The 19965-nt window shown below is 35.2% G+C and overlaps 5 protein-coding genes across 5 annotated transcripts; 2 read left to right on the forward strand and 3 right to left on the reverse strand.

The window, feature by feature from the left end:
- Positions 1-741: 741 nt before the first annotated feature.
- On the reverse strand, positions 742-2940 carry LOC148931820 (protein FAR1-RELATED SEQUENCE 5-like). Its single transcript, XM_089064905.1, has one exon. The coding sequence runs from the start codon at positions 2938-2940 to the stop codon at positions 742-744; it is 2199 nt and encodes a 732-aa protein (XP_088921031.1).
- A 5753-nt stretch (positions 2941-8693) lies between these two features.
- LOC125189449 (LOB domain-containing protein 1-like) lies at positions 8694-10137 on the forward strand. The gene is made up of 2 exons (XM_048086728.2): positions 8694-8912; positions 9662-10137. Exons 1-2 carry the CDS (start codon positions 8727-8729, stop codon positions 9992-9994), a joined length of 519 nt encoding a protein of 172 aa, XP_047942685.2. The 5' UTR covers positions 8694-8726; the 3' UTR covers positions 9995-10137.
- A 1467-nt stretch (positions 10138-11604) lies between these two features.
- LOC125223339 (uncharacterized) lies at positions 11605-15198 on the reverse strand. Its single transcript, XM_048126453.2, has 7 exons — positions 14185-15198; positions 13161-13578; positions 12921-13062; positions 12650-12768; positions 12481-12559; positions 12165-12398; positions 11605-12004 (listed from the first exon to the last, which is right to left on the reverse strand). Exons 1-7 carry the CDS (start codon positions 14870-14872, stop codon positions 11711-11713), a joined length of 1974 nt encoding a protein of 657 aa, XP_047982410.1. The 5' UTR covers positions 14873-15198; the 3' UTR covers positions 11605-11710.
- A 1592-nt stretch (positions 15199-16790) lies between these two features.
- LOC148931821 (putative protein phosphatase 2C 33) lies at positions 16791-17892 on the forward strand. Its single transcript, XM_089064906.1, has 3 exons — positions 16791-17003; positions 17176-17427; positions 17509-17892. Exons 1-3 carry the CDS (start codon positions 16791-16793, stop codon positions 17701-17703), a joined length of 660 nt encoding a protein of 219 aa, XP_088921032.1. The 3' UTR covers positions 17704-17892.
- A 119-nt stretch (positions 17893-18011) lies between these two features.
- Positions 18012-19578, reverse strand: LOC125223370 (F-box/kelch-repeat protein At3g23880-like). The gene has a single exon (XM_048126495.2). The coding sequence runs from the start codon at positions 19447-19449 to the stop codon at positions 18283-18285; it is 1167 nt and encodes a 388-aa protein (XP_047982452.1). The 5' UTR covers positions 19450-19578; the 3' UTR covers positions 18012-18282.
- Between the last annotated feature and the right edge of the window lie 387 nt (positions 19579-19965).

Below are 19965 nucleotides of genomic sequence, written 5' to 3' on the forward strand. Positions count from 1 at the left end.
AGTCGTTGAACATCTTACTTTTCGTTTATTATGTAATCCTCCTCTCAGCTGTCAATAAGTGAAGTGAGCCGTAAATTAATATAAAGAAACTACATCTAACAATTGTAAGTTTAAAAAAAATTAACAAGTCTTACACTAAATAAAGGTTCACTTATCTCCAACTCAGGGAAAGAAATACAATATCCCACTGTCACTTTGATCTGAAAAATACTCATATGAAATATATAACATATTGGCAATATGCCTTTATCATATCAATACTGCATTACTTTCTTTCACCTTTGCTAAAAACCACATAATGTCAAAAGCTCTCCACTATAAATTGGATGAACGAAATAATCAATTAATGAAGATCATTCTTTTAAATAAATTTTAACTTATATCTAAGAAGCTCTCATATGTATCAATTATCATATTCCAATCCAATACAAATTTTATCTAATACTGCCTCATAAAAAGTTACGAATTACATTGAATATTTCGACGGAATTTTCTATCCTTAAATATATTTTTCCTTTCATATGCATCTAACTTAGAGAATTAGAAGGAAGAAAATCACATAATACCAATAGGTTCAAAATAAGTCAAGAAATCAAGTAAAAAAATACATAGTTGTAAACGTAAATTAATCGGAGCTAACCTTACGTGCAGACAAAAAAAAGTTTAAGAAAAAAGAAAAAAAGGATAAAGCTGTGGAGAGTAGAGACAGTATCTTCGGATAACATAGTCCACGCCATTAAATTATGATGTACTTGAAGGATCAAGAGCAGTGTACGTCAAGTTCCAATACTCATTATTAATGAGTGTAGTCGTCCCATCAGATTCCTGTGTAGAAGAAGCATGTTCTAAACCACTCTTTGTTGCTTTTGGTTTCCGTTTTTTCCTAATAGCCTGTTCCAAAGCATTCTTTGGTCTCTTACTTGATTGGTATGTAACCCTTCCTTTAGGTTTCAAGCCTCTAATTTGACTTTCATTGGCATCACCATCAGCTGCAACAGTTACAACATCTCCAACCTTATTTGCCTCAACTGTCACATTATTTGCCTTCCCTACCATTCCATCAATGTCGTTTTCCATTTTCAGAAGACAATCACTAGCATAAGTATAACCATCTTCACTCTCAACTGCTTTTGCTGCCAACTGCATGAATGAGTTACATAACTCTTTATATTGTTGCTTCTTTCTTGATTTTTCATCAACAATAACCCCTTCATCGCAACCTCTTGGTGTACCATTCTTAGCATGTTTGGTCCACCGCTTTAAAATATATTCATCAGGTATGCGATCGATATTCATAAATGTTAAGACTTTTAAACTATGTGAGCATAAAATACCTGAGAATTCAAACTTTCTACAACTGCAAGAAATAGAACCTCCAATAGAATCATATGTGACTGTATGCTCATTAGTTCGATGAAATGGCCTGACCTTATATATTCTTGAACTTCCAAGCTCATTCTCACTCTCGATCTTGCTTTCAAATGCCTTTCTCAACTCTTCGCTAAACAATGCAAACATCTTATGTGTATATAAGGCAGCGGCATGCTTTAATATTTCCAATGGAAATGTCATAACAGGAGAACTTTGAGCATTTTTGAAATCTTCTGTTGATTCCTTCTCACGACGATCATCTATCAACCTTTGAAAATGATGGAACACCTCAACAATATTGTTTTTGTAACTTACATAATGCTTCACAACAGCATTCATGCACTCACTCCGTTGAGTTGTGATGATATCTGCACAAAAAGTATTTCTTCCATAAACCAATGCACATTTTTCCCTTAGAGAAAACAATCTTGCCAACCACTGATTATCTTTCAAGTCGTATTTCTCTAACATTTTGTTCCATGCATCAAGGAATTCTGACTCTTCTTCATAGTCGTATATACAACGACTAAAATCAGCTGCAAATGTGTTCTTGAAACTCGAAAAAACACTCGAGAGATGAATGGCTGCATTCTGAAAAATATGCCAAACACATAGGCGATGATAAGTTGATGGCCACTTGGAAGCTAAAGCAGCGCTCATTGCTTGATCTTGATCTGTTAAGATGGTTTTTGGTCTCTTTCCCATCATGGCATCTTCAAATGCAGCAAACAACCATTCAAAGGTTTCAATCGTTTCATCATACAATAAAGCTGCAGCAAACACATTTGTTTGTTTATGATGATTAACGCCGACGAACAAGGCGATTGGTCTGCCATCTCGATGTTTTCTGTATGTAGTATCAAAGCAAACGACATCACCAAAATGACCAAAATCTTGTATCATCCTACCATCTGTCCAAAATATATTTGTAATCAAATCTTCCACGTCCAATTGTATTGCATAGTAAAAGTGTGGATCTTCAGTACTCATCCTTTGTAAATATTGTAAAACACCTCCACTATCGCCTTGCTTGATCTCCAAAGTCCTCTTTGTTCTCAAATAATTCTTCAAATCAATATGAGTAAAACCAAGATGTTGAATTCCGCCAACTTCTTTTGCCATTACATCTATAATTTTCTTTGGAGGCAATCCACAACTTTGAGCCACATCAACTTGAGTTTGTTGAACATTAGACATTTGTCTAAAACATCTAAACTGGTAAGACTTTTCCGGATCACACAATTCATGATTGTGCTCTTCAATGAACATCACAATGCGGAACTTTCCTCCATATCTGCAGTTAATTTTCATCATAGCCTTACACCCACACCTAATTTCAGGACGAGGATTTTTAACACCTCGATTGTTTGTTGTTCTAAATCCTTCTCTGCAACAACAAAAACTAGTGTCCAATATATTGCCAGTAACTGGATCTTTATGAGCAGCCATTTTGCGAGTTCCAAAACCGGTTGCCTTAGCATATTTCATGTAAGCGGCATATGCTTCAACTTCTGTTTCGAATTCCATCCCTATCTCAAGAATAATGTCATCTGATATGATTTCATCCATGACTACAAATTATATGAGTAAAAAGAAAATTAGATATCAAATACATACATGTTCTTAATTTTTTCATCTACTTTCAAATCAAATAACAAATTGACAACAATAAAACTTATCTCTTCTCATACACTACGTGATCATTTAATCTATTCTCAACATATAATCTCCTTTAAATTAAGTATATATATATATATGGGTGCGTTAAAATGACAACACTTTTAAAATGACACTGTGACACCACGCTAGACTGCAATATTATAAACGCTAGACTGCAATATCCAATACACTAGACTGCAATTTGTTCCGACTGCAATATCCAATACGTTGGACTGCAATCTAATACGTTAGACTGCAATATCCAATACACTAGACTGCAATCTATAGATTGCAGTCCAACGTATTGGATATTGCAGTCGGAACAAATTGCAGTCTAGTGTATTGGATATTGCAGTCCGCGAAAATTTACCTTTGAGCAATTTTTATGATTGCCACATGGCAGCTTATTATTCGTCCATGTGTACAAATGATTGGCTAGGAATGGTGGTATGGTGTTATTTTAAGAGATGTTGTCATTTTAACACAATCCTATATATATATCCTATATACATGGAACTTAATTGAAACAAATTCAAAGCACTCATTCAATAAAAAAATGGATAACAATTATTATAACAAATGGAATCAAGTTCAAATTAAATGAATAACTTACGCTTTTGACTTGAATAAATGAAAACTTGAAGATCTTCTTTATTTGAACTTGAGAATAAAATTGCAGACTCTTGTTCGGCGCTAAGCTTTTACGTTTCTGATTTTTAATGACAATTGAATAAATGAAAGCTCTAGGGTTGATTTTAGGTTTAAGTTTTGCATTTCCTTTTTTAAAGAATACCTACATGGCAGCAAACTATTGGTGTATGAGAAAATGTATGATGATAATTAAATTTTTAGTCTTTTATTTTATTAATTTAAAAAATATCCACATGTCATTATTTGATTAGTGTAGTATTAAAAGATGTAGCATATGAATGAGCTGATCCGCTCCGGATTTTTCCTTTTAAAAATTTGATCTAATTTACAACAAGGGTGAAAGCATTAGAATTTAATTTGGAAACCATCATTCATTTTTCTATTTCCAACAACCAACCCATGCAAAAACTCGTGGAATTAATTAACAAGCTAATTTGTATTTTAGATAATTTATATTCAAATAGATAGTATTATATTTATTACATTAACTATTAACTAAACCACAATAGACTAATTTTAGTGTGAAACAAAATAAAGTCCTATATATCTATTCATTGTAGAGATTTTATGGTCACCTATCAATTCAAATGGATTATTTGGGCATTAATATGCAGTAAGATTATTTCTCTAAGTAAACGATCGAATAATCTAAATGTGAAACAAATAAAAGTCTACATATAATCCTTTATATGGTTGAATTAATGAGCTAGTTGTCGATCTAACTTATTAGGCATGACAAACTTAAGCATATTTTTCTCTCGACAGATAGAAATATAATAATTTGAGGTCGTGTCACTTTCATATTGATTAGTTAAACCTTTTGTTTTATGCTAATTAATAGGAGTATATAATTTGGCCATGCCAATTCATTCATAAAATAAAATGTCACATATGAATTGAATTGTCGTTTTCACTTGGATAGTAAATGATGAAACCATGTTTCTCACATTTGGCACTATTTCGTTGAATAAGCGTTCAAAACTTAAAGAAACGTTTAATTTGTTTCATAGGAAACTAGCCATCAATCAAGTCAATTACTCCTTTCGTCCATAAAAAATAGTTTCATTTGTGAACGGTACAAGTTTTAATGAAAAATTGATAAAGTAAGAGGATAGAAGAGAAAAGTAGAAAAAGTTTGAGAAATAAACTTTCTATTTTTGGAAATGAGACTACTCATTTATTCTTTATAAATATCCCAAAATGACAAAATGACAAAATGAGACTAATTTTTATGGAAGAATGAAGTAATATTATTTCTAATTAGATAGTTGTAAAATATCATTTTTTTTTTTTGATGAAATTATATATATACTAGTTTCGTTGCATTTATATATGTAGGTCGCTTCATACTTTTACAAGGATTTAGAAAAATAATAGAGAAAAAATTTATAATGATTTTTTCAATATATATTTATAATTATTTTAAAAGTAAATTAAACTAATAGAATTGTAATATATGTAAAAGTAGTAAAATTAATTATAAAATACTCCGTATTATTTTTTTCAATAACAAGCCTATAATATGGGATATAGAAAACAAGATCTAAAATAAATACATGCAAGAATGATATTATTTCATCTTGAATTCTGAGTGTGATACTGTTAAGGAGCGTTTATTTTGTACTTCCTTCGTCCACAACAAATTTTGCACATTCCAAGTGATACAAATTTTAACTAGATGGTGGAGATTGTATGATTTTCACTATAAAGGAAAAAGATACTCCCTCCGTCTCATAATAGATGATATATTTGGGAAATTGCATGGAAATTTAGGAGATTGTTTTGTGTGTTAGGTGGAGAGAGAAAATATTATATTTATATTAATATGAGAGAGAATTTTTTCTAAAAATGAAAATGTGACATCTTTTATGAAACAATTTAAAAAAGGAAGTGTGACATCTATTATGGGACGGATGGAGCTTACTAACGATGAAATATACTTCAACAACTTGCGTCACTATTAACAAATACTGGATGTCGACTCTTATGTCACGAAACTATCAAATCGAGCCATTGCTTTTTCTCACATCAAGGTCTTGAACGAAGAAAATGTGGAACTTCAATTTACCAAAGTCTATAAGAGTTTGCATTATTAAAAGAATAAAATTGATCAAAAATACTCCCTCGTCCCACAAAGATTGTATCACTTTAATCAGATAGAGGTTTTAAAAAATGTAATGAAAAGTGAATTGAAAAAGTTAGTGGAACGTGAGTCCTTTTATATGTTAGTTTTATAATAAAATGAGAGTAGGAATAAGTTAGTGGAATATGATAAAAAATGATAAAAAAATGAAATGGGACAAATTTTATGGGACTGATGGAATGATAAAATGAGAGAATTTTTGTGAGACGGAGGAGTACTAATTTTTCATGTTATGAAAATCAAATAAAATTATAAAGATGACAAATAAACGTAATTTATATAACAATTATTAAAAAAATGTTGGCTTTCACGCTCAACACGAGCACCAGCGATAGCGAAGCTATAGTTGTTGCACGCTTTTCCTTTTTTGTCGCTGCACGTGAACAGTTGTGTTTTAAAGTCCGATTAGGCCAGCTGATTATGCCACGTGGATATTTATATGATGTACATTCATTTTCAACAATGTAATCATTCTCCAAAATTAATTGTATGGGATTTGTTGAATACTCCCTCGTTCGTCCCACAATAATTGTCACTTTTTTCTATTTTGATCTGTCCTATAATAATTGTCACACTTCATTTTTATCATAAATAGTAGGTAGGTCTCACATTCTATTAACTCACTTCACTTACATTTTATTATAAAATTAATATAAAAAAGTGGATCCACATTCCACTAACTTTTCCACCTAATTATTGTACAGAATGAGTATTTAGAAACCTCAAATAGAAATGTAATCATTCTCCAAAAATTTTCGTGTACTCGGATTTGTTGAAGTAGTATAATTTTGAAGTGACAGATAAGTTGATAAGTTGATACAATAGTATAAAAGATATTCATGGCACAATGCTAAGGGCATCCACACTGTGGAACAGACTATAGACCGCTCTATAATGGGCATTGCCCCTATATCAATTTATAGTCATATCAGTATTTTATAGTTTACCTATTCATCTGCAATGGGCTGGACTATAGTCCGCTCTATCTTTTTCAACGACTATTTTATAGTTATTTTTAATTTTTATGTGTTCGAATATACTCTCTTTGATCCCATAGAAGTCCCATTTTACCATTTTCATCTGGTCCTCAATAGAAGTTTAAATTTACTTTTATAATTTTTTGGTAAATGGACTTTACATTTCACTAACTCATCTAGTTAAAGTCTAATTTAGTTTATAAATGTTAAAGTTATACGATAATGCCTGGATGATACCATTAATAAGTATAGGAAAACCATAAAATTGTACTCCATCATACTGTCCATAATAACATGTTCAAAATTACATGCAATCATAATAATGTTTTCAAAATTACTTGCAAATTCTAATATTTTCAGTCAACAAGTATTACTAGTATTTGGATGCTTATGATAATTTTCACGCATAAAGCAAACTTACAGTCCATGGCTTTTGAAACAATAACACATATAGCTTTGACCAGCTGTTTCAATCAAATTATAAAAATTAATATTTCTTTTATTTCAAATTCTTGTTGGGGAGGGGGGACTAGCGTATCAAATTTATACATACCATGCATTTCTGATTGTGAAATATCCATCTAATTGAAAACATGGAATAATAGGATTCTTGAAGATAAGGACAATATAATAATCAAAGTTAGTTGTAGTAGGAAAATATATAAATAATTTAGCTGTGCATTGACATTAGCTTACCCCTAGTTAACATCTAGATTTAACATATACTTCCTTCGCCCGCTAATAGGAGTCCCATTTTTCTATTTTAATCTTTCCGGAAATAGGAGTCCCGGTTCACTTTTACTATAAATGGTAATAGGATCTCACCTTCCACTAACTCATTCCACTCACATTTAATTTAAAACTAATATATACAAGTAGGACCCCTATTCCACCACCTTTTTTCCACCCACTTTTCTTAACATTTCTTAAAACATGTGCCGCCAAGAAATGAGACTCCTAATGGCTGACGGAGGGAGTATACTGATTTGCTAAAAATTTGATAAGCATCATGGTTTAATTTCCCTATAATATACTCCCTCCGTCCCCCATGATTTGTCACCATTTGACCCGGCACGGGTTTTAAGAAATGTAATAGAAAGTGAGTTGAAAAAGTTAGTGGCATGTGAGTCCTACTTTTATATATTAGTTTTATAATAAAATGTGAGTGAGAATGAGTTAGTGGAATATGAGATCCACTATCAAAAATGGTAAAAGTGAAAGGTGACAAATTTTTAGGGACGGACAGAAATGGAAATAAGTGACAAATTTTCATGGACGGAGGGAGTATATAACTAGTACAAACTCATTCCACGAAGTCTAAGGAAAGTTGGAAGGTGTATATAATTTTTGTCCAACCCCAATTGGTTTGAGGCCTTTTGGGAGTGACCCAAAAACAAATTCCGAAACCCAAAGCGGACAATATCAAACTACTATGCAATCAACAATTCGAACAAGAGGTATTAGAGCCAGGTCGAGTGGGGCCCAAGATGACTCAAGTTCGAGTCGGACTCGTAATGTCTCGATGTTATGACTGCGTCATCCGTGTGGGCTTCACCCAAAGCGGACATGTGATGATTGCATGGGAGTGATCCAAAAATAAATCCGTGTGGATTTCATTCAAAGCGGACAATATCAAACTACTGTTGCAGTCGACAATCCGAACAATAACCACACAAAATAGAAAATTAAATTTAGCATACATAATAATATAGTACAAATATCACATCATTCCTTTATAATTATGACATCTATGAAATAAGGTTGAGTTTTTCTTCGTAGCTACATGCCCATATAGATAAAGGAAAGTAGAAACCTCTCAATCTCTCATACACACACACATATAATACTCTATATATAACTCTTGTTCTATACTCGACATTCTCATATACTACTACTCATAACAAATCCATAGCCAACCCCCTCCGATGCATCGCCCCAACACCGTCTCCGCCACCACGGCGATCCTCACACCATGCGCGGCTTGCAAGACCCTCAGGCGCCGCTGCGCCGACAAATGCGTGTTGGCGCCCTACTTCCCTCCCAATGAGCCTCACAAATTCGCCATTGCTCACCGGATTTTCGGAGCTAGCAATATTATTAAACTTCTTCAGGTAATTCATTTATTAATAAAGAGTGAAAATTTTGTAAGCGAACTTTGTTGGTAAGACTCTTCTCCCCTCTGTTTAATAGGTCGGGAGTTTGATTGATCACTTAACTCGATAAATAACGATTTATTTTGATAGTTTGGAGCTATATAATCACATGAGCTAACTAAATGTTATGCAGTTTATTTTCATATGTTGATGTTCCTATCTATTTCAACTAATAATTATATACTAACATGCATACACGATAATATGTGTGTGTGTGTGTGAATATTAATTTGATTAAATCTCATGATACTTAGAAATATTTATTTCATGAAGAAATAAGAGATAATCCCAGTTGCATGACTAAATAAATTTTCTTAAACAATATCTGTATACTTCATAATACTATATGTGTAGTATGGTATATATCACCAAATTAATTCAAGATTTTGTCATGGTCAATGGAGTTGGCACCCAATTATAAAACGACACATAATTTCTGTAAATTCTTACCATCAAATAGTACAACATGCATGAACCCAAAATTCAACTCTGATTTCATATAAAAGACAAAAAAATTTATTTACTAAATATTTCGAAAAAATTAGGTACGACGACAAGACACGCACATATTTGTATATGAGTATTATAATGTCATGCAAAATCTTGATTTGAAAATGCTTTGATCAACTCGTGATAAACACTTAATATTTAAATTTATTCTAATTAAAATTAACATATTTTGTTAAAAAATATTTTTGTTAAATTAGGAAATTCCAGAAGATCAAAGAGGAGATGCTGTGACCAGTATGGTCTATGAAGCCAAGGCTAGGTTAAGGGACCCAATCTATGGGTGCGTCGGCACGATTTGCCATCTCCAGAAGCAGCTCGACGAGCTTCGGGTCGAGCTAGCTCAAGCACAAGCTGAAGTACTGAACATGCAATGCCAAAATGCAAATTTGGTGGATCAATTTTGCCAAAACATGAAAAATAAAGAAGTTCATGAGAATTCATCACCCCTTGATGATGAAATGCAATACCATGGGAATCCTACATTTTTCTTTGATGAAGGAATGATGGGGAATTCACCCCTTTGGACATGATGGATATAGGAGAGAGTTCATATATATTGAAAAGAAGTGTAGTAATTACTAAAAAATAACCTCAAATGATTAGTTTGAGTATTATTATAATTAGTTGTTTATTTTCCCTTTTTATAATTGGTTAACTAGATTTACTACTGTCGTTAATTTTTCCTATAAAATAATTTGAACAATAAATTTTATAGTTTGGGATGTAACAATTGAGTGTACGTATTAACTAGTATGGTTAATTTTTTCTATAAAATAACTCAAGACAATATATTTCTTAATTAGTTTAAGATCTAGTAACTACATAACTGGATTTACTAGTATCTTTCATTTTTCCAATAAAATAATTCAGACAATACATTTCTTAGCTCTGGATGTAGCAAGCGCAACACTGAATTTACTAGTATCATTAATTTTTCCTGTAGAATCAGACATTAAAATTTTAGTTCGAGATGTAGCAACTGCAAGACTAGATTTACTATATTGCTAATATTTTTCTATAAATTAATCGGATAATAAATTTTGTTAGTTCGGAATGTTACTACTGCATGCAAGACTATCGAACTTACTAGTATTGTTAATATTGCCTATAAAATAATTGGAACGATAAAATTATTTGTTGAGGATGTTGCAACTGCAAGACTCTATTTACTAGTATCATTAATTTGTTCTATAAAATAATTCATACGATAAATATCTTTGTTCGGGAAGTAACATTGCAAAATTGAATTTACCAGTATAATTAAATTTTCATTCAGACAATAAATTTCTTTTTTCAATTGTAACAAAAAAGGCGATTCCGTTGTCTTGGCGGCTCCCACACTCCGACCCGACATCATATGAGAGGGTTAAATCAGGGTACGCTGTAGTCCGTTAAGGTGGAGGTCTTAACCCACCGACTGCCAGAAGCAAGACCTGATTTACTAGCATAGTTAGTTTTTTCTCTAAAATAATGTGGACAATAAAATAACTTTAGATTTCTCGATGTAGCATCAAGAGTGTGTGGGGCCGACTTGAACTAGGAGAAATACTCCACAACCTAATTTTTTTAAGGAAAAAGAGGGCATATATCATATCATTAAATTCAAAATATTAGTCATATGATATGATTGAAAATATATTTAAGAAAATTGTTGTGTGGGGTTGCCTAATTCTATCATTTCAAGAATCTTTTTGCTCTTATTATTTCCTCGTCAAATTTGGATCGCCTTGACATTAACCTTTGTTTTATGAAGTGATGTTTATCATGTGTTTGAAGTTGAAATCCCAATTAGTTAGTTATCTATGATTTGATGTTTGGAATAAATAATTTAGTTTAAAATTTACCCTGGACCAATCAATTATCGTTTAAGAATTAAATCTTGATTAAACTTTTAACTCAACTATAACCCGTGTTAGATGAACCATTGAACTAATGACAAAATAAATACTCCCTCAGTCCTACAAAGATTATCTTTGACCAAGTATGATTTTAAAAAATATAATAAAAAGTGAGTTGAAAAGGTTAGGGGTGGTTTTATAATTAAATGTGAATATGAATATGAGGTCCACTATAAAAAAAAAGGTAAAAAGTAAAATGAGATAAATTTTATGGTACGGACAACAATGGAAAAATGGAGCAATTTTCATGGAACGGAGAGAGTAATTATCATTTGATTCATATCTAGTGTTAATCATCAACCAAATCTCAAAAACATATAAAGAATATGTGTAGAGAAGGGCGTTTATTTAGCCCATGGCCTTTCTCATGAGCTCGTAGCCGGCGAAGTTGATGGCCCCGAGCGGAGCCACCCAGAAGAAGCGCGGAACGGCCCCTCGGAACAACCCAAGGGGGCCTTCATTGCGCAAAATGGAGAGCGCGACAACAGAGATCGTCGTCAGCTCTCCTTGGAGGGCTGTCATCATCCTCGTCTTGATCACGTCGAACGGAGTTGTCATGACGGCAGTTAGTCCGCCTGATACGGCTCCGACCACGACGGTCTCCCAAGGCCCCAGCTCCCGTCCCAGAAGCTTCTGGACCGCCTGAAATGGAGCACGGGCGTAAGTGAACAAAGCCGAACATAACTCGGCTCGTTTGGACAAGCTCGAGCTTGGCTCGTTTGATAATAGACCGTACACGTTTTTCCCGAGTCGTAATGCGAAAAGGCAGGAAAGAAATCGAATTTGAAAATAAAAACTCTACCTTCTTGGATTCGGCATAGAGGCCGGATCCAGCAACGTAGAACGGTAGCTCTCGACAGAGAGTCATGCCAGTGCCGCGAAAAAAGCCGCCTAGACCGTCCTGCTGCCAGGTTCCGACCAGAGCTTCCCCGACGTGGTTGAACTGGCCCGCCTGTAACCTTTGCTTCAGAACCTCACACGGAATTCGCATCGTTGTCCCCAGAAAAGTCCCCAAGAACGACCCCGCAGATTCCACCTAAACGCCACGCTCAACGTTAAACAGACGAGATTCTCTGTTAAAGAGTCAATCAAGGGTATCGACCGAAGAAGATTCTCACCTGTAATTCTGGAAGTGAAGGTGCGACGTTTATCAAGGCGATCTTGGTCACTTCGCAGATTCCAGTTCGCAAGCCATGACTGCGTAGTTGAGTAAATTTAGCATCCGGAAATGGTAAGAAATCGCGTAAAAACTAATGGAGAAAAACTAGCTCGAGATTGAGATTATACCTCAAAAATTGGCCTACTATAGCTGGGATGGATCCCAAGTATAATCCGCGGAGTCCAAGCTGAGGGAGCTTCGACATAATCTCTATGAAGGATAGTGCAGACGAAGCTTGAACTTGCGTCTGTTCAAACCAGTCGGAACCAAGAATTCAGACAATGTGTATTGAGCTAACAACACTATACACAAATGAAGGTTTTTAAGGTGAAAAAATAGTGTACCGTGTCAATGGTAATAGTATGAATATACGTATATATAGGCAAGAACGGGCGATACCTTAACTGTGTCGATGGGATGCATTAAAAGCGTAGAGAATGAGCACGAAATCCCTCCAGCCAATGCTGTTTTGAAAACACTATCCCTTTGTATTTCCACTCGAGGGGGATCAGAAGCATCGGCTCTTGTGGAGCTGTTTCCTCTGTAGATAATCGTAAAGCGCATTTTAGTCGCAAGCCATAGCAAAATCAAAACCAGTCGAAAATGAATTAACCAAGAACGCAAAATTATCATCACTACCGTGGATTTCCTGGAACGCTGTTCGAAGGGAGTAACATTACAAAGCTTCGAAAGTGTGAGTAGGATTTAGATTCTTCGTAGTTTGTATTGAGATAATGCATCACAGCCGTAGCATTATCTTCAGTAGCTGAAAGTCCTGCATTCTTCAGCGACGCCAAAATCTCATCTTTCTGGGGCATCCCGAGCTTGCTCAAGCGCAGGCTTGTATAAGCTCGAAGAGAGGTTGTTTCTTTCTGTTCCATCACAGATAAGAATTCGTTCCATCCAAAAGAGTTTGTGAACATACGGCTCCTAGTATGCTTCATGAACTCCTTTGCGTATCTCCTAGGCAGGTTTCTGTTTGCCATAGCGATTTCGAGATCTTCCAAGGTAACTTTCCCATCGCCATCTCTGTCCAGCTCGTGGAATAACCGTTTTTCTGTGGGAAGAGAGTTCCGGGATTATGAACTGTTGCAAGATTGCATAAGACATATCATTGGTAATCACTTGTTTCTGCTAAGCTAACGAATCAAACATGAAATATCACTTTATAGCAGAAAGTATGTGCGTTTATTTACAAACGTCCTATGCTTTCGATAGCAAGACATTAGTACCTAATAAGTTAACTTCGTTATCAAATCTAGGAGTGGTCCACTTTTCCGGTACCAAAAGGTAGCGTTAGCAACTGGAAACCTGCGTGAAATAGTGCACTACTCACGGATCCACCCTAGGTTTTGAAAACCAAGTAAACTCATAAGGTATTTATCTGTCATAATCGAAATCAGAAACAGGGCTCTCCAATCCAAACTGTCTAAAGTAAAGCTCATTCTCAAGTGGATCTTGCATTTTGTATCACGACATTCTGCACCTCGACAGCTCTATTTCCATTAACTAACATCACGAGCCCCTAATCGATATACTATAATGTAAGTCCAGCAACAAGCCCAGCAAAAGAGACATTGAATCAAAACATCAACACATATCCACATCAAGCTATAAAGTAATTTCAATCAAGCAAAAGATGAGATTGAAACAAATGACATGCCTTCAGCTTCAGTGTATCTGAAGAAATGCTGCACCGAGAGAAGCTCCTTCTCGTCTGGATGATCTTCCTTCGTAAACCCCCCTATTGGAGGTGAATGCTCAACCAATTCTTTCAATGTCACAAACTTGAAACAATGAGCTCTCAACAACTCATTCTGATCAACGTTGTCACTACTACCACCACTACATTCCTCTCCTCTCACTCGAGAAAACCTCAAATTCGCAAAAAATCCACCCCCACGTGCTTGTCTACCCTCTGAAACACCGGTGAGCACCTTCAACTCATCCTTACATTTTGGGAAATGGCTCAACTGATCACTCAAGAATCCCATCAAATGCTCAAAAGGGAAATCTTTACCTTCTTCGCCATTCGATTTCTTGGGCTTAATTTCACCAAACACCATCTCTCCCACTTCCACTCTCTCACTAGAATCACCAATAAAAGAGCTATCTTTACCATCAGCTAAAAAGGGCAATGCCACCTCAAATTGCAACTGTTTTTTCGACAAATTCAAATTCAAATCCACCCCTCTCCTAACATCAAAATTGCTACCCACATTCTTCAAAACCCCATTAAAGCAACAATCAAGATTTTTAGCTAAGTTGTGAACATTCGAGCCAAGAGGCGAAAACGCAAGATGAACTGAATTGAAAAGGGACTGCAAAGGATCACTGTCTGGCACCACCATGACTCAAAATCAAAGCTCGAACTCACAAATTCCACATAAAACTCCTCAGCTACAATTGCAAAATTAACCCTTTCTTTACCTCAAATCAAGCAATCATCAACCAAAGGGGGCTGAAGCAGCTGAGGGGAAATCTGAGATGTAATCAACGGTTGACAATGCCACTCGTTAGATAGGGTGCTAGAATCATACTTATTTTATAAAATTAGATGGAGAGAATCAAATGAGTGCACATGCTCAGCTTCTTGAGATTCTACATTTCGAAGCAACAACTTCGCGCTTCTCAATCATTGCTTATTTATAAATTTCAAGAATCGGATTCCATCTTTATTTCAGCTCCATTCTATTGAAATTAGATACAATTAAATATTAAACTCTCCCTCAATTTTTTATACGGAGTACTTTTTATTGCTTTTATGAAAGTTATATTTTATAAAATTTTATTTAACCTTTTTATATATTACCAAACATGGGAGTGAGAATTGCTAACTCACTCTTTAGTTGCTAACTACAATTAATTTATAACCATATGATTTTAAATCTAGTAGTCTAAAATTTACCACGTGTAATTTTCATTTTTATTAATTAAATCGAAAAAGATAAAAGAACTATCAAATTAAGGTTTTGGATGAAAATGTCAATATAGTATTTTGATCAACACAATGCATTGAGATTGTCAATATATTGTTTACGTCAACACATTGTTTTAAGAATGACATTCTAAATGTATTATATTGACATATTTTATATACTATGTTGACATTTATTGCTGTATGAAAGAATTGAAAATTTTCAAAATTTTGTTCAAAATTTGACATCGGAACATATGCAAGTGAGATCTCGTTAGAATACTTATGAAATTATCTTTAATTTGATATATGTTGTGCAAAAAAAAAATTTAAATCGAGAAAGTTATATGCGTTTTAAAGTTATATAATATTTTTCAAAAGTTAGTTACCACTAATTTGTTGTAATTGACTTTAATAACGTTATTGACGTTTTTGTTTATCGTATTGACATTTCGGAATTGATGATATAGATATGAATATCTAAAGGCTATTATACAATTGTAGTTAATAATACAACACTACCCTTATCAAACATATATTAAAAATTGAAATTAATTAATATGTTATCAAAATTTAAATTATGAGTCATGACCATACTTTATTACTTCATCCGTCCTATTATAAGCTATTGGCATTTCTTTTTAAAATAAATCCCAAACTGTTGTGATTAATCATTTGTCTGTATATTATTCACATATCTCAATAATTTTTCAAGTAAAGCCCAAACATTCAGAACAAGGGAGCCACAAATCAGATTTAAATTAGACCTATAATATTCATGATTTTACCACTTATTTTTCGGATCATCGTTTATTTTCAAAAATTACTTGAAACTTCAAAATATACTAGTATTACATAATTAAATCTAGAGGAAAATAAGGAAATGCGTTAACAATTCAAAATTGATAGCTATTGACGGCCCTCCTCTTGTCACGCCTAAGCCCAAAAAATGCTCCTATTGTTCACTCTTACTTTTGGTCTAGGTACAATTTATATTTAACTTTTAAAAGAGTCACTTGTTACACCATTAATAGAATAAAAATCCTACTAATTAAAATTTTAAATATTAATTACAAGCTCAAATTTGATTAATTCTAAAAACAAAATGTAAAACCACGTAAAAGTAATTTATAGTGGGAAGTGAAATACATAATCTCAAAATTGCAATATTAAATCCCATCTAATTAATTAACAACGCAGCTACTTACAGGGTAGGAAATATGGTTTGCATTGCCCGTTACTACTTTAAAAATTCAAAATTATGCCGATAAGATGAGATTCAAAAATTTATTTATTTAAGGAGGAGTGTGTATTTGTATTTGAATTTGTATTTGTATTGAATATCATCAACGATGGGATCCTGCTTTTCCTCCCAAAGTCTGCCCATTCGTAATCCCGGAATTGCATTCATGGCCTTAGATGATAGAATGTCGACCTTCAGTGCGGTGCATTACGGCCGTAACCCTGTGCCTTATAGTAATAAGGTTGTCGGAAATGGTGCCGATGCCGCGAATTTTGATTGCTACCTTAGTGCAACTACTACATCAATCACACTGCATAAACAGGTACACTGATAAAAGACTAAACATGATAACTCAGCCCAAAAAATTAGTCTGTTTACTACTGATGTGGGAATTGAGTCAGTTACATACACACACTTTTTCATCACTTAATAATACTGCAATTCCAACATACACTGCATATAATGCGTTGGCTTGAGATTATTGTATTTAACAGGGTGAAGATATTACAATTGCACAAATGGGGGCCTCGGGAGCTGTACTAGGGAGGAGAGACGAGAATAATGCATTGATTTCAGTGCGATTGACTCACATTCGTGAGCTTATCCAAAAATGCACAAGTTGTCGTAAATCAGCTGGGCCCGAGCCACACATTCGCAAGGACACTCAATACCTCATAGAGTGGCCTTTAATCACTCAGAGACGCATCACTGATCAAGACGAGTTTGTAGTGTTAGCAACAGCCGGGGTAAATAACTAACTAACCCACTAACATCTCTACCTACTCTTATTCCATTAATTGTTCATTTTGTTGAGGCATAAATCTTAGGATTGGGAGGTGCTCTCTATCGAGGACGTGGTAGATATCGCGGGCACTTGCCCTAGACGCTCGGGTGCAGCTCAAGCAGTAGTGGAAGCAGCAGTTAGAGCATGGGGGTATAAGTATCCAACTTCAATGGTTGATGACTGTGCAGTGGCCTGTCTCTTCCTCAACCCGTTGCCCTTAGGATGCGACCTTTCCTAAATCAATAGGAGTAGCTACTTTCATTCATTAATCTTCCAACTACTAATGTGTGGGATGGTGTTTAAGCTTCTTCATAATGTTTGCTGTTTTTTTATTTCTTTTATTTTATTTTCGACCATTATAATTTCTTGAAATCACAACTTATTTAGAGTAATGTATTTTTCATTGCAACATTGTTTTTTTATTCTTTTTTTCCTTTTGTCTATATAATACTACAACAATTCGGATGGGATAGTTAGACAGATCATTGCTATCCATTTTAGGGATAGTTAGTCCCTAAAATCATGAAATCGGATTACTCGGTAATATCAATAAATGCGTTAAAATTATATACTTGAGATTTTATATTACATCGTAATATCAAGAAATGCATTAAAAAATTTCAAAATTAGCAGCAATTGATGCCATGTGGCGCAATCGGATTGGCCTTTGTCGTCCAGTATGTACCTTTCTGCGATCCCCGTAGGTGGCCCATGCACATCTCCCTACCATTTTTTCTACCACGCCTCATCCAATAGAGTAAACCCCACCCCCCCACCTCCCCGAATTTACATTATTTCAACAATTTTACATCTTTAGCTAAAGATCTAGAGATACTAAACTTTCAACATAAACATCAGCCTCAAGAAAAGTATCGATATTCCTAATCTTGGGACGCCTAAACGAACCCTCTTTCTCGTCATACACAACAAAGCCCGACCCATAAACCAACAAGACCTCGCCCTTCCCTCCGACACACAAAGGTGTCGAATAGGGACCTTTCCACGGATCATCAAGATACGGAATCACCACCAACTTCATCCAAGAATCACTCACCCCATACACCTTCAACACCCACACATCCACACTAATCTTAGGGTAATCACACATCACACAAAGGCTCCCCCCAATCACCCCTAGAGACGGGACAAACCCGCGATCCAAGTAGCTCGGTTCATTCACAACCCCACGAGTTTCGTTTCCCAGATCGAAAGACACAATCTCCCACTTAGAATCCACCCCAAACCTCCTCCCCCAATGAAGGCTCCCACTCACAAACTTGCCACTATCATCAAAGGGCAAACCATCCTTAAACACATCAATCACTTTCCAAGAATCATCCCTCAAGCTATAGATCTTCACCACACTCTCATACCTCCCACCATTGCAAAATCCAGACAAGAATCCAACAACCTTATAATCATCATTAGCTTCAACATATCCAAATCCGTATTTAGTAATGAACAAACCCCTCTTCAAATCACCATCCACATCGGGCAATTTCCGATGCTTTCTTGTGGAGGGATTCCATATGAAGAAATGCTTGCCGTTGACGGCGATGCAGACGAGCCCATTGCAGCTGCCGACGACGCGTGCCGAATTGCGAGGATTCTTCATCGGATAGTCTAAATCGGCGGCGTCCGCCGCCGCGCCGGCGAGGAGGGAATGTAGGGAGCAGTGCTTCAGGGTGTAGAACGGGAGGAGGACGGTGGCGATGGCTCTCCGGCGGGAAAAGATCGGATCTTTGGAGGAGATCAGGAGGTGGGCGTCGATGAAGTGGCGGCTGGAGATGAGGCGGCGCCATGATCGGGAGACGGAGAGGAAGCGGAGGAGGGATTTGACGGGGAGGCGGGAGAGGATTTCGGCGATGATTTCTTCGGGGAAATTGGGGGTTTCGCGGCGGATTTTGGTGGGTCTGGATTGGATTTGATCGGTGGTGATGATTGGGGATTGGGATTGGGGATTTGATTTGGTTTCTTCTTCCATTGTTTGTGGAGTTGACTGGTTGGCTGATCGGAGCTGAATGTGATGAGGATTTTTGGTGTTTTCGAGGTGAGATGGGATTGGTTGAGTGTTAGAATATGATTTTTGGGCAATTCGATGATTTGTTTTTTTGGGAAAATGACAATGAGATGGAATCTGTAATGAAAAAGGATAATGTTTTTTATTTGATCTGTAAAAACCAAGTTACTTGGTGATATTCGGTTTATTAGCTAGTGAGCAAGCTCGTTAGGTGATTTAATTTGAAAAATGAAATTATTAACTAAATATAAAATTTTAACTAAATATAAGTACATATCCTCCTTATGCCAAATTTAAATACGTAGCTATTTTGTTTACCTTAAGTAACCAATGAATATATCGTGAGTTTCTAAGATATTCGATAAACAAAGTTTGAAACTTAGTTAGATACTATAGAACAAGCTTGAGTACGATGATAATCGACTTGGCTTGGCTCGGCTCGATTTGAATACACTCGTATGCAATAGTGGATCTGCAAAC

The sequence above is a fragment of the Salvia hispanica genome, chromosome 2 (genome assembly GCF_029641045.1).
Source record: "Salvia hispanica isolate PSC_SH4W2 chromosome 2, Shi_PSC_v1, whole genome shotgun sequence".
NCBI classification, from domain to species: Eukaryota; Viridiplantae; Streptophyta; class Magnoliopsida; order Lamiales; family Lamiaceae; genus Salvia; species Salvia hispanica.